This window comes from Emys orbicularis, chromosome 2 (assembly GCF_028017835.1).
Source record: "Emys orbicularis isolate rEmyOrb1 chromosome 2, rEmyOrb1.hap1, whole genome shotgun sequence".
NCBI classification, from domain to species: Eukaryota; Metazoa; Chordata; order Testudines; family Emydidae; genus Emys; species Emys orbicularis.
This window is the reverse complement of record NC_088684.1, coordinates 211,398,615-211,411,969: the sequence shown is the minus strand read 5'-3', so window position 1 is coordinate 211,411,969 and position 13,355 is coordinate 211,398,615. Positions and strand designations below refer to the sequence as shown.

Below are 13,355 nucleotides of genomic sequence, written 5' to 3'. Positions count from 1 at the left end.
GACGAGAATTGTAAGCCTTAAGGCTCAGAGGCTCCAGCACTGTATTAGCAATGTAAACACATTACAGCGCACAAAGCAATCAATTGGCCTCCGGAAGCGTTGTGGCTGCTCTGTTCACTGTTTTGAACTCCGCTGGAGACCTGCGCCCCTCCCGAGCTGGGGAGGGAGGCGGAGGCTGATATCGGGGTTTCTCCCTGCCTCAAGACTGGTTGCTTCCTGCCGCTGTCTGCTGACACGCTCTCCCCCCACCTCTGTACACACACACCCTCCCTATCAAACACTCTGCCCACGCCTCCCTTCAGTTGAAAAGCAACTGGCAATGCAGTAAGATGTCCATGGAACAACGGGATCTGGAAACCTGCATCATGTGACGCTGTGCCTGCCCCATGAGGCATTGCAAACCATTCCCAAAGCACCCCATGGACCAGTTGCACAGTGGAATAGTTACCACAATGCACTGCTCTCTTTGCAGTTGCAAGAGCTGTTAATGTGGATGTGCTCCACCATCACAAGGAGCACAGGGTGGACACGCAACATCAGTTTAATACCAGCCCTTTAATAAAAATGGGCTAACTTGTTGTGCAGAAACTTGCCAGTGTAGACATACCCTAAGTGTCTCACTAAGCCAGGTAGTACAAAATCTGTTTGCTGTAAGAAGAAAAATTGTAAACATGACCTCAAAAAAAGTCAGAATCAAAGCTCCATAACCAAGCGGGGAGGAAAGTGGGCAGGATTCTACTAAGAAAGGTAACAGTATTTAAGGATATGTCTTCACTAGCAATGCTAAAGCGCTGCCGTGGCAGCACTTTAACATGGCTGTGTAATCACAGCACCCAGTGCTGGGGGGGAAAAAAAAAAAAAAAAAAAGCCACTCCCATGAGGGGAGTAGCTCCCAGCACTGGTGCACTGTCTACATTGCCACTTTACAGCACTGAAACTTGCAGTGCTCAGTGGGGTGTTTTTTCACACCACTGAGCGAGAAAGTTGCAGCGCTGTAAAGTGGCAGTGTAGACAAGGCCAAAGGCCTTGGCTACACTCGCGGATTCACAGGCAGCGCTGTGAAGCGCAAGTGTAGTTGCGCCGCCAGCACTGCGAGCTGTCTCGCAGCGCTGCAAGTACTCCACCTCTCCGACGGGGGGAGCGTGCAGCGCTGCAGGCGCTGATTACACTGGCACTTTACAGCGCTGCACTCGCTGCACTCAGGGGGGGTGTTTTTTCACACCCCTGAGCACAGCAAGTGCAGCGCTGTGAATTGCCAGTGTAGCCAAGTAACCTGCATCTGTCCCGTCCACCAACCAAGCTGAATAAAGGAGCAGTAGGCTCCTGCAATCTCCTCAGGCATCAGGTCCTTATTGGAGAGTTAGAGAGCCCCTTTGCACATTAGCACAGCTTGAGAAGCGGGAAGAGACAGACACACCTGTCCTCGGAAAATACAGCTGAAAACACAGATGTGGTTGCCCCTGGACTACCCTGCTCCACATGCTTTGCACCCTCTACCCAGCCCACCAGGTATAACATTGAATCTGTGCACAGAGAACAGTGCAGACAGCATGAGTGCTTGCTATGCATCCAACTCATGCACCCCACCTCCTGGGAGTCAGCCCTGAGAAGGGAATGAGGGAAGACAACTGTACCGAGACCCCAGTCACCCCCCATCCCCGCCTCCATATTTGCAATGTGTGTAAATAAAATGAAATGGGAGAGGATGGGGGCCCCAAGTTCCTCCCCAGTGGGTGCTTTCCCCCCGCACATGATCCCTGCACAGTCACTGACGCCCTTAGGGGAGCTCGGGGCCCGCAGGGATCCCTCCACCTGCCCCAGCGCAAGAGGACGCCGCAGGCCATTCCCCACTTCCGCATGAGCCCAGCCAGGGAGGGGAGCCCCCAGCAAGGCAGCTCTCCGCGCTCGCTCCCCGGGGAAACACTTACAGCTGCCCGGAGCCCCACGGGAAGCAGCGCTAGCAGCCCGGCCGCTCGGAGCAGAAGGCGAAGCATGGCCGGCCCGAGCTGCAGGAGACACCGCCCGCTGTGACCGCCGCACCCGCCCGAGCCGCGTCTCATGACTCTACGGAGTCAGCTGATGGTCTTACAGCTTCCCCCCCCCAGCTCCCCGCCGCGCACACAGCGCAGGACTTCAACGCCCCGGTCCGCACGCACAGCACGGGGCGGGCCCATCATCACCTCCCAGGTTTTTCCAATAGGGCCGCCCTCGCCCCCAGCCCAGGGGGAGCTGCAGCTACTTATCGCAGGGAGATGAAAGCGGGAGTAGCACACAGAACCACGTTTCAAACAAAGGCCTCGCTTCCCGTCCCATAACAGGTATTGCTAAAGCCCTCCCTTTCCAGCCAAGAAAGAAAGCAAAAGTAAACAGAAATAAAGAAAAGACTAATTAATTTTAAACACTGACAGTAAAGGGTACAACACCCGGGAAACCCAGATCGTCTCCAGCCTAGGTATAAAACAGAGCAACTAGGCGACAATTCCAAGCTCTGGAATGTTTCTAGCCAGTTTCCCATCCAAATACTAACCAGGCCTGATACTACTTTGCTTCTGAGCATCAAATGCACCACACCGCACCTAAGCCTCCTCCCTATCCCCACACAATACACCATTGCCCCCGCCTTCCACCCCAAACACTCTCTCCTGAGACGGGACACTCACAAATCCGCCAAACCCACCCACCACACAAAACCCCGCGCACAGCCACCCCCAGGCGTGGCGCAACCACGGCCGGCTTTAGGCCGATTCCTGCAATTCCCCGGAATCGGGCCCCGTGGGTAAGAGGGCCCCGCGCCCGTGCCTAAGAGGGCCCCGTACCTTAGGCTCTCACCCGGTGGTGGTCCGCTCCGGAGGCATTTCAGGGGCGGCGGCGGAGGGGGAGGGTTTCCGCTCCGGGGTCTTCGGTCGCGGGGATAGGGGGCGCTCCGGGGTCTTCGGCAGCATTTCGGCGGCGGGGGGTTCTTCTGTGCCGCGGAACACATGGAGCGGACCCCCCTCCCCCGCCGCCGAAGTGCCGCCGCAGACACGGACCGCAGAATCGGGCCTCGCACGTGCAAAAGCCGGCCCTGGTCGCAACGCACCGCCCAGGACGCAGCTGCCCCCCGCACACCCGCTGCACCCGCCACACCCACCCACCACACAAAACCCCGCGCACCGCCACACCCAGGCGCGGCTGCCCCCCCGCACACCCGCTGCCGCTCTGCTCTGCTCACACCTCCTGCTGCTCGCCACACCTCACGCCTCCCTGGCGACGCCCTCCCGCACTTGGCCTGCCTTTTGCTCGCTCCGGGAAACCCGGGACGCGCGGCCCGGAGGCCTCGCCCGCGCCCTGCCCCGTCTCCCGCTTCGCAAGGCCCCGGGGGACGCAGGATGGCCCACCGCCTCCGCCTCCCTCTTCCTCCTCCTCCTCCTCCTCCTCAGGGGGATCAGCCCAGAGGCGACCAGCACCCATCTTCCCACTTACTGGCCCCGAGCCGAGGCAGGGACTGCTCCAGGCCCGCAGGCAGCCTTCCCGGGCAAAAGGGCCCCCTTAGGGCAGCAGCTGCCTCTCTCTCCTCCCACGTTTAAAGGGCCAGCTGCCAAGGAGGCGTGCTGCCAAAGGGCTTCCCTAAAGCAGCCACCCCCAAAGGCCCGGGCTGCGCCTTGCGGCTTTCCTTTCTCCCAGCCTCCCGCTCCCAGCGGCGGAGCTGAAGCGGCTGGCAGGGAGCGCGAGCACAGGCAGGCCTTGGGGCGCCTGCCGCCGCTGCGGCCAGCTGGCCTCCCACCCACACCTGCTGCCGACGGGGGGCAAGAGCACCGGCTGGTAAAAAAAAGAAACGGGCCACGGGGCCGGGTGCCCAAAGCCCTCGCCCTCGGCAGCGGTGGGCGAGGCGGCGAGGGCCTGGGAGACCTTAGCGGAAGCAAGCCAGGAGGAGGCGGCAAAAGCGCGTGCCCGAGGGAGACCTGCAGGCGGGGAGCGGCAGGGAGCGTGGCGAGGGCAGGCAAAAAGCCTACAGCACCCAGTATTCCCAGGAGGTCTCCCATCCAAGTACTAACCAGGCCCGACCCTGCTTAGCTTCCGAGATCAGACGAGATCAGGCGTGTTCAGGGTGGTATGGCCGTAGACACTGTTGCCTGCTGCTTTGCCTGCCTTTAAGCAAGCCCGCAGACGAGCCCGGCTTGCTCCGTTCTGCCGATTCCCTCCTCCCCGCCGGCGCAACGCACGCGACAACAGCCTCCGGCCTCGCACCCCTCCCTCGCCACACCAACGCTCCCGCCCCGCACGATGATCCGCGGACCCCGACCCCTGGCCCGCACACACCACGCCTAAGCCTCCGCCCCACCCCCACGCACTCTCTCCTCAGACGGGACCCACACAAACCCGCCACACCACACAAAACCCCGCGCACCGCCACACCCAGGCGCGGCTGCCCCCCCGCACACCCGCTGCCGCTCTGCTCTGCTCACACCTCCTGCTGCTCGCCACACCTCACGCCTCCCTGGCGACGCCCTCCCGCACTTGGCCTGCCTTTTGCTCGCTCCGGGAAACCCGGGACGCGCGGCCCGGAGGCCTCGCCCGCGCCCTGCCCCGTCTCCCGCTTCGCAAGGCCCCGGGGGACGCAGGATAGCCCACCGCCTCCGCCTCCCTCTTCCTCCTCCTCCTCCTCCTCCTCCTCAGGGGGATCAGCCCAGAGGCGACCAGCACCCATCTTCCCACTTACTGGCCCCGAGCCGAGGCAGGGACTGCTCCAGGCCCGCAGGCAGCCTTCCCGGGCAAAAGGGCCACCTTAGGGCAGCAGCTGCCTCTCTCTCCTCCCACGTTTAAAGGGCCAGCTGCCAAGGAGGCGTGCTGCCAAAGGGCTTCCCTAAAGCAGCCACCCCCAAAGGCCCGGGCTGCGCCTTGCGGCTTTCCTTTCTCCCAGCCTCCCGCTCCCAGCGGCGGAGCTGAAGCGGCTGGCAGGGAGCGCGAGCGCAGGCAGGCCTTGGGGCGCCTGCCGCCGCTGCGGCCAGCTGGCCTCCCACCCACACCTGCTGCCGACGGGGGGCAAGAGCACCGGCTGGTAAAAAAAAGAAACGGGCCACGGGGCCGGGTGCCCAAAGCCCTCGCCCTCGGCAGCGGTGGGCGAGGCGGCGAGGGCCTGGGAGACCTTAGCGGAAGCAAGCCAGGAGGAGGCGGCAAAAGCGCGTGCCCGAGGGAGACCTGCAGGCGGGGAGCGGCAGGGAGCGTGGCGAGGGCAGGCAAAAAGCCTACAGCACCCAGTATTCCCAGGAGGTCTCCCATCCAAGTACTAACCAGGCCCGACCCTGCTTAGCTTCCGAGATCAGACGAGATCGGGCGTGTTCAGGGTGGTATGGCCGTAGACGCTGTTGCCTGCCGCTTTGCCTGCCTTTAAGCAAGCCCGCAGACGAGCCCTGCTTGCTCCGTTCTGCCGATTCCCTCCTCCCCGCCGGCGCAACGCACGCGACAACAGCCTCCGGCCTCGCACCCCTCCCTCGCCACACCAACGCTCCCGCCCCGCACGACGATCCGCGGACCCCGACCCCTGGCCCGCACACACCACGCCTAAGCCTCCTCCCCACCCCCACGCACTCTCTCCTCAGACGGGACCCACACAAACCCGCCACACCACACAAAACCCCGCGCACCGCCACACCCAGGCGCGGCTGCCCCCCCGCACACCCGCTGCCGCTCTGCTCTGTTCACACCTCCTGCTGCTCGCCACACCTCACGCCTCCCTGGCGACGCCCTCCCGCACTTGGCCTGCCTTTTGCTCGCTCCGGGAAACCCGGGACGCGCGGCCCGGAGGCCTCGCCCGCGCCCTGCCCCGTCTCCCGCTTCGCAAGGCCCCGGGGGACGCAGGATGGCCCACCGCCTCCGCCTCCCTCTTCCTCCTCCTCCTCCTCCTCCTCCTCAGGGGGATCAGCCCAGAGGCGACCAGCACCCATCTTCCCACTTACTGGCCCCGAGCCGAGGCAGGGACTGCTCCAGGCCCGCAGGCAGCCTTCCCGGGCAAAAGGGCCACCTTAGGGCAGCAGCTGCCTCTCTCTCCTCCCACGTTTAAAGGGCCAGCTGCCAAGGAGGCGTGCTGCCAAAGGGCTTCCCTAAAGCAGCCACCCCCAAAGGCCCGGGCTGCGCCTTGCGGCTTTCCTTTCTCCCAGCCTCCCGCTCCCAGCGGCGGAGCTGAAGCGGCTGGCAGGGAGCGCGAGCGCAGGCAGGCCTTGGGGCGCCTGCCGCCGCTGCGGCCAGCTGGCCTCCCACCCACACCTGCTGCCGACGGGGGGCAAGAGCACCGGCTGGTAAAAAAAAGAAACGCGCCACGGGGCGGGTGCCCAAAGCCCTCGCCCTCGGCAGCGGTGGGCGAGGCGGCGAGGGCCTGGGAGACCTTAGCGGAAGCAAGCCAGGAGGAGGCGGCAAAAGCGCGTGCCCGAGGGAGACCTGCAGGCGGGGAGCGGCAGGGAGCGTGGCGAGGGCAGGCAAAAAGCCTACAGCACCCAGTATTCCCAGGAGGTCTCCCATCCAAGTACTAACCAGGCCCGACCCTGCTTAGCTTCCGAGATCAGACGAGATCGGGCGTGTTCAGGGTGGTATGGCCGTAGATGCTGTTGCCTGCCGCTTTGCCTGCCTTTAAGCAAGCCCGCAGACGAGCCCTGCTTGCTCCGTTCTGCCGATTCCCTCCTCCCCGCCGGCGCAACGCACGCGACAACAGCCTCCGGCCTCGCACCCCTCCCTCGCCACACCAACGCTCCCGCCCCGCACGACGATCCGCGGACCCCGACCCCTGGCCCGCACACACCACGCCTAAGCCTCCTCCCCACCCCCACGCACTCTCTCCTCAGACGGGACCCACACAAACCCGCCACACCACACAAAACCCCGCGCACCGCCACACCCAGGCGCGGCTGCCCCCCCGCACACCCGCTGCCGCTCTGCTCTGCTCACACCTCCTGCTGCTCGCCACACCTCACGCCTCCCTGGCGACGCCCTCCCGCACTTGGCCTGCCTTTTGCTCGCTCCGGGAAACCCGGGACGCGCGGCCCGGAGGCCTCGCCCGCGCCCTGCCCCGTCTCCCGCTTCGCAAGGCCCCGGGGGACGCAGGATGGCCCACCGCCTCCGCCTCCCTCTTCCTCCTCCTCCTCCTCCTCCTCCTCAGGGGGATCAGCCCAGAGGCGACCAGCACCCATCTTCCCACTTACTGGCCCCGAGCCGAGGCAGGGACTGCTCCAGGCCCGCAGGCAGCCTTCCCGGGCAAAAGGGCCACCTTAGGGCAGCAGCTGCCTCTCTCTCCTCCCACGTTTAAAGGGCCAGCTGCCAAGGAGGCGTGCTGCCAAAGGGCTTCCCTAAAGCAGCCACCCCCAAAGGCCCGGGCTGCGCCTTGCGGCTTTCCTTTCTCCCAGCCTCCCGCTCCCAGCGGCGGAGCTGAAGCGGCTGGCAGGGAGCGCGAGCGCAGGCAGGCCTTGGGGCGCCTGCCGCCGCTGCGGCCAGCTGGCCTCCCACCCACACCTGCTGCCGACGGGGGGCAAGAGCACCGGCTGGTAAAAAAAAGAAACGGGCCACGGGGCCGGGTGCCCAAAGCCCTCGCCCTCGGCAGCGGTGGGCGAGGCGGCGAGGGCCTGGGAGACCTTAGCGGAAGCAAGCCAGGAGGAGGCGGCAAAAGCGCGTGCCCGAGGGAGACCTGCAGGCGGGGAGCGGCAGGGAGCGTGGCGAGGGCAGGCAAAAAGCCTACAGCACCCAGTATTCCCAGGAGGTCTCCCATCCAAGTACTAACCAGGCCCGACCCTGCTTAGCTTCCGAGATCAGACGAGATCAGGCGTGTTCAGGGTGGTATGGCCGTAGACACTGTTGCCTGCCGCTTTGCCTGCCTTTAAGCAAGCCCGCAGACGAGCCCGGCTTGCTCCGTTCTGCCGATTCCCTCCTCCCCGCCGGCGCAACGCACGCGACAACAGCCTCCGGCCTCGCACCCCTCCCTCGCCACACCAACGCTCCCGCCCCGCACGATGATCCGCGGACCCCGACCCCTGGCCCGCACACACCACGCCTAAGCCTCCGCCCCACCCCCACGCACTCTCTCCTCAGACGGGACCCACACAAACCCGCCACACCACACAAAACCCCGCGCACCGCCACACCCAGGCGCGGCTGCCCCCCCGCACACCCGCTGCCGCTCTGCTCTGCTCACACCTCCTGCTGCTCGCCACACCTCACGCCTCCCTGGCGACGCCCTCCCGCACTTGGCCTGCCTTTTGCTCGCTCCGGGAAACCCGGGACGCGCGGCCCGGAGGCCTCGCCCGCGCCCTGCCCCGTCTCCCGCTTCGCAAGGCCCCGGGGGACGCAGGATGGCCCACCGCCTCCGCCTCCCTCTTCCTCCTCCTCCTCCTCCTCCTCCTCAGGGGGATCAGCCCAGAGGCGACCAGCACCCATCTTCCCACTTACTGGCCCCGAGCCGAGGCAGGGACTGCTCCAGGCCCGCAGGCAGCCTTCCCGGGCAAAAGGGCCACCTTAGGGCAGCAGCTGCCTCTCTCTCCTCCCACGTTTAAAGGGCCAGCTGCCAAGGAGGCGTGCTGCCAAAGGGCTTCCCTAAAGCAGCCACCCCCAAAGGCCCGGGCTGCGCCTTGCGGCTTTCCTTTCTCCCAGCCTCCCGCTCCCAGCGGCGGAGCTGAAGCGGCTGGCAGGGAGCGCGAGCGCAGGCATGCCTTGGGGCGCCTGCCGCCGCTGCGGCCAGCTGGCCTCCCACCCACACCTGCTGCCGACGGGGGGCAAGAGCACCGGCTGGTAAAAAAAAGAAACGGGCCACGGGGCCGGGTGCCCAAAGCCCTCGCCCTCGGCAGCGGTGGGCGAGGCGGCGAGGGCCTGGGAGACCTTAGCGGAAGCAAGCCAGGAGGAGGCGGCAAAAGCGCGTGCCCGAGGGAGACCTGCAGGCGGGGAGCGGCAGGGAGCGTGGCGAGGGCAGGCAAAAAGCCTACAGCACCCAGTATTCCCAGGAGGTCTCCCATCCAAGTACTAACCAGGCCCGACCCTGCTTAGCTTCCGAGATCAGACGAGATCAGGCGTGTTCAGGGTGGTATGGCCGTAGACACTGTTGCCTGCTGCTTTGCCTGCCTTTAAGCAAGCCCGCAGACGAGCCCGGCTTGCTCCGTTCTGCCGATTCCCTCCTCCCCGCCGGCGCAACGCACGCGACAACAGCCTCCGGCCTCGCACCCCTCCCTCGCCACACCAACGCTCCCGCCCCGCACGATGATCCGCGGACCCCGACCCCTGGCCCGCACACACCACGCCTAAGCCTCCGCCCCACCCCCACGCACTCTCTCCTCAGACGGGACCCACACAAACCCGCCACACCACACAAAACCCCGCGCACCGCCACACCCAGGCGCGGCTGCCCCCCCGCACACCCGCTGCCGCTCTGCTCTGCTCACACCTCCTGCTGCTCGCCACACCTCACGCCTCCCTGGCGACGCCCTCCCGCACTTGGCCTGCCTTTTGCTCGCTCCGGGAAACCCGGGACGCGCGGCCCGGAGGCCTCGCCCGCGCCCTGCCCCGTCTCCCGCTTCGCAAGGCCCCGGGGGACGCAGGATAGCCCACCGCCTCCGCCTCCCTCTTCCTCCTCCTCCTCCTCCTCCTCCTCAGGGGGATCAGCCCAGAGGCGACCAGCACCCATCTTCCCACTTACTGGCCCCGAGCCGAGGCAGGGACTGCTCCAGGCCCGCAGGCAGCCTTCCCGGGCAAAAGGGCCACCTTAGGGCAGCAGCTGCCTCTCTCTCCTCCCACGTTTAAAGGGCCAGCTGCCAAGGAGGCGTGCTGCCAAAGGGCTTCCCTAAAGCAGCCACCCCCAAAGGCCCGGGCTGCGCCTTGCGGCTTTCCTTTCTCCCAGCCTCCCGCTCCCAGCGGCGGAGCTGAAGCGGCTGGCAGGGAGCGCGAGCGCAGGCAGGCCTTGGGGCGCCTGCCGCCGCTGCGGCCAGCTGGCCTCCCACCCACACCTGCTGCCGACGGGGGGCAAGAGCACCGGCTGGTAAAAAAAAGAAACGGGCCACGGGGCCGGGTGCCCAAAGCCCTCGCCCTCGGCAGCGGTGGGCGAGGCGGCGAGGGCCTGGGAGACCTTAGCGGAAGCAAGCCAGGAGGAGGCGGCAAAAGCGCGTGCCCGAGGGAGACCTGCAGGCGGGGAGCGGCAGGGAGCGTGGCGAGGGCAGGCAAAAAGCCTACAGCACCCAGTATTCCCAGGAGGTCTCCCATCCAAGTACTAACCAGGCCCGACCCTGCTTAGCTTCCGAGATCAGACGAGATCGGGCGTGTTCAGGGTGGTATGGCCGTAGACGCTGTTGCCTGCCGCTTTGCCTGCCTTTAAGCAAGCCCGCAGACGAGCCCTGCTTGCTCCGTTCTGCCGATTCCCTCCTCCCCGCCGGCGCAACGCACGCGACAACAGCCTCCGGCCTCGCACCCCTCCCTCCCCACACCAACGCTCCCGCCCCGCACGACGATCCGCGGACCCCGACCCCTGGCCCGCACACACCACGCCTAAGCCTCCTCCCCACCCCCACGCACTCTCTCCTCAGACGGGACCCACACAAACCCGCCACACCACACAAAACCCCGCGCACCGCCACACCCAGGCGCGGCTGCCCCCCCGCACACCCGCTGCCGCTCTGCTCTGTTCACACCTCCTGCTGCTCGCCACACCTCACGCCTCCCTGGCGACGCCCTCCCGCACTTGGCCTGCCTTTTGCTCGCTCCGGGAAACCCGGGACGCGCGGCCCGGAGGCCTCGCCCGCGCCCTGCCCCGTCTCCCGCTTCGCAAGGCCCCGGGGGACGCAGGATGGCCCACCGCCTCCGCCTCCCTCTTCCTCCTCCTCCTCCTCCTCCTCCTCAGGGGGATCAGCCCAGAGGCGACCAGCACCCATCTTCCCACTTACTGGCCCCGAGCCGAGGCAGGGACTGCTCCAGGCCCGCAGGCAGCCTTCCCGGGCAAAAGGGCCACCTTAGGGCAGCAGCTGCCTCTCTCTCCTCCCACGTTTAAAGGGCCAGCTGCCAAGGAGGCGTGCTGCCAAAGGGCTTCCCTAAAGCAGCCACCCCCAAAGGCCCGGGCTGCGCCTTGCGGCTTTCCTTTCTCCCAGCCTCCCGCTCCCAGCGGCGGAGCTGAAGCGGCTGGCAGGGAGCGCGAGCGCAGGCAGGCCTTGGGGCGCCTGCCGCCGCTGCGGCCAGCTGGCCTCCCACCCACACCTGCTGCCGACGGGGGGCAAGAGCACCGGCTGGTAAAAAAAAGAAACGGGCCACGGGGCCGGGTGCCCAAAGCCCTCGCCCTCGGCAGCGGTGGGCGAGGCGGCGAGGGCCTGGGAGACCTTAGCGGAAGCAAGCCAGGAGGAGGCGGCAAAAGCGCGTGCCCGAGGGAGACCTGCAGGCGGGGAGCGGCAGGGAGCGTGGCGAGGGCAGGCAAAAAGCCTACAGCACCCAGTATTCCCAGGAGGTCTCCCATCCAAGTACTAACCAGGCCCGACCCTGCTTAGCTTCCGAGATCAGACGAGATCGGGCGTGTTCAGGGTGGTATGGCCGTAGACGCTGTTGCCTGCCGCTTTGCCTGCCTTTAAGCAAGCCCGCAGACGAGCCCTGCTTGCTCCGTTCTGCCGATTCCCTCCTCCCCGCCGGCGCAACGCACGCGACAACAGCCTCCGGCCTCGCACCCCTCCCTCGCCACACCAACGCTCCCGCCCCGCACGACGATCCGCGGACCCCGACCCCTGGCCCGCACACACCACGCCTAAGCCTCCTCCCCACCCCCACGCACTCTCTCCTCAGACGGGACCCACACAAACCCGCCACACCACACAAAACCCCGCGCACCGCCACACCCAGGCGCGGCTGCCCCCCCGCACACCCGCTGCCGCTCTGCTCTGCTCACACCTCCTGCTGCTCGCCACACCTCACGCCTCCCTGGCGACGCCCTCCCGCACTTGGCCTGCCTTTTGCTCGCTCCGGGAAACCCGGGACGCGCGGCCCGGAGGCCTCGCCCGCGCCCTGCCCCGTCTCCCGCTTCGCAAGGCCCCGGGGGACGCAGGATGGCCCACCGCCTCCACCTCCCTCTTCCTCCTCCTCCTCCTCCTCCTCAGGGGGATCAGCCCAGAGGCGACCAGCACCCATCTTCCCACTTACTGGCCCCGAGCCGAGGCAGGGACTGCTCCAGGCCCGCAGGCAGCCTTCCCGGGCAAAAGGGCCACCTTAGGGCAGCAGCTGCCTCTCTCTCCTCCCACGTTTAAAGGGCCAGCTGCCAAGGAGGCGTGCTGCCAAAGGGCTTCCCTAAAGCAGCCACCCCCAAAGGCCCGGGCTGCGCCTTGCGGCTTTCCTTTCTCCCAGCCTCCCGCTCCCAGCGGCGGAGCTGAAGCGGCTGGCAGGGAGCGCGAGCGCAGGCAGGCCTTGGGGCGCCTGCCGCCGCTGCGGCCAGCTGGCCTCCCACCCACACCTGCTGCCGACGGGGGGCAAGAGCACCGGCTGGTAAAAAAAAGAAACGGGCCACGGGGCCGGGTGCCCAAAGCCCTCGCCCTCGGCAGCGGTGGGCGAGGCGGCGAGGGCCTGGGAGACCTTAGCGGAAGCAAGCCAGGAGGAGGCGGCAAAAGCGCGTGCCCGAGGGAGACCTGCAGGCGGGGAGCGGCAGGGAGCGTGGCGAGGGCAGGCAAAAAGCCTACAGCACCCAGTATTCCCAGGAGGTCTCCCATCCAAGTACTAACCAGGCCCGACCCTGCTTAGCTTCCGAGATCAGACGAGATCGGGCGTGTTCAGGGTGGTATGGCCGTAGACGCTGTTGCCTGCCGCTTTGCCTGCCTTTAAGCAAGCCCGCAGACGAGCCCTGCTTGCTCCGTTCTGCCGATTCCCTCCTCCCCGCCGGCGCAACGCACGCGACAACAGCCTCCGGCCTCGCACCCCTCCCTCGCCACACCAACGCTCCCGCCCCGCACGACGATCCGCGGACCCCGACCCCTGGCCCGCACACACCACGCCTAAGCCTCCTCCCCACCCCCACGCACTCTCTCCTCAGACGGGACCCACACAAACCCGCCACACCACACAAAACCCCGCGCACCGCCACACCCAGGCGCGGCTGCCCCCCCGCACACCCGCTGCCGCTCTGCTCTGCTCACACCTCCTGCTGCTCGCCACACCTCACGCCTCCCTGGCGACGCCCTCCCGCACTTGGCCTGCCTTTTGCTCGCTCCGGGAAACCCGGGACGCGCGGCCCGGAGGCCTCGCCCGCGCCCTGCCCCGTCTCCCGCTTCGCAAGGCCCCGGGGGACGCAGGATGGCCCACCGCCTCCGCCTCCCTCTTCCTCCTCCTCCTCCTCCTCCTCCTCAGGGGGATCAGCCCAGAGGCGACCAGCACCCATCTTCCCACTTACT

At 66.7% G+C, this 13,355-nt stretch overlaps 1 protein-coding gene and 8 non-coding genes across 9 annotated transcripts in view; all 9 read right to left on the bottom strand.

The window, feature by feature from the left end:
* Nucleotides 1–2,060, bottom strand: part of GLB1 (galactosidase beta 1) — a 76,441-nt gene extending 74,381 nt beyond the window's left edge. Inside the window, exon 1 of the mRNA XM_065398033.1 lies at nt 1,929–2,060. Coding sequence (XP_065254105.1) covers nt 1,929–2,060 — 132 coding nt within the window. The remainder of the gene's footprint in view (nt 1–1,928) is intronic.
* A 1,925-nt stretch (nt 2,061–3,985) lies between these two features.
* Nucleotides 3,986–4,104, bottom strand: LOC135875393 (5S ribosomal RNA). The gene has a single exon (XR_010561264.1). It is a non-coding gene; the product is annotated as a 5S ribosomal RNA (ribosomal RNA).
* Nucleotides 4,105–5,222: 1,118 nt separating this feature from the next.
* Nucleotides 5,223–5,341, bottom strand: LOC135875388 (5S ribosomal RNA). The gene has a single exon (XR_010561259.1). It is a non-coding gene; the product is annotated as a 5S ribosomal RNA (ribosomal RNA).
* Nucleotides 5,342–6,458: 1,117 nt separating this feature from the next.
* On the bottom strand, nt 6,459–6,577 carry LOC135875399 (5S ribosomal RNA). Its single transcript, XR_010561269.1, has one exon. It is a non-coding gene; the product is annotated as a 5S ribosomal RNA (ribosomal RNA).
* Nucleotides 6,578–7,695: 1,118 nt separating this feature from the next.
* Nucleotides 7,696–7,814, bottom strand: LOC135875392 (5S ribosomal RNA). Its single transcript, XR_010561263.1, has one exon. It is a non-coding gene; the product is annotated as a 5S ribosomal RNA (ribosomal RNA).
* A 1,118-nt stretch (nt 7,815–8,932) lies between these two features.
* Nucleotides 8,933–9,051, bottom strand: LOC135875391 (5S ribosomal RNA). The gene has a single exon (XR_010561262.1). It is a non-coding gene; the product is annotated as a 5S ribosomal RNA (ribosomal RNA).
* A 1,118-nt stretch (nt 9,052–10,169) lies between these two features.
* LOC135875387 (5S ribosomal RNA) lies at nt 10,170–10,288 on the bottom strand. Its single transcript, XR_010561258.1, has one exon. It is a non-coding gene; the product is annotated as a 5S ribosomal RNA (ribosomal RNA).
* Nucleotides 10,289–11,406: 1,118 nt separating this feature from the next.
* On the bottom strand, nt 11,407–11,525 carry LOC135875386 (5S ribosomal RNA). Its single transcript, XR_010561257.1, has one exon. It is a non-coding gene; the product is annotated as a 5S ribosomal RNA (ribosomal RNA).
* Nucleotides 11,526–12,640: 1,115 nt separating this feature from the next.
* LOC135875384 (5S ribosomal RNA) lies at nt 12,641–12,759 on the bottom strand. The gene has a single exon (XR_010561255.1). It is a non-coding gene; the product is annotated as a 5S ribosomal RNA (ribosomal RNA).
* Nucleotides 12,760–13,355: the final 596 nt, after the last annotated feature.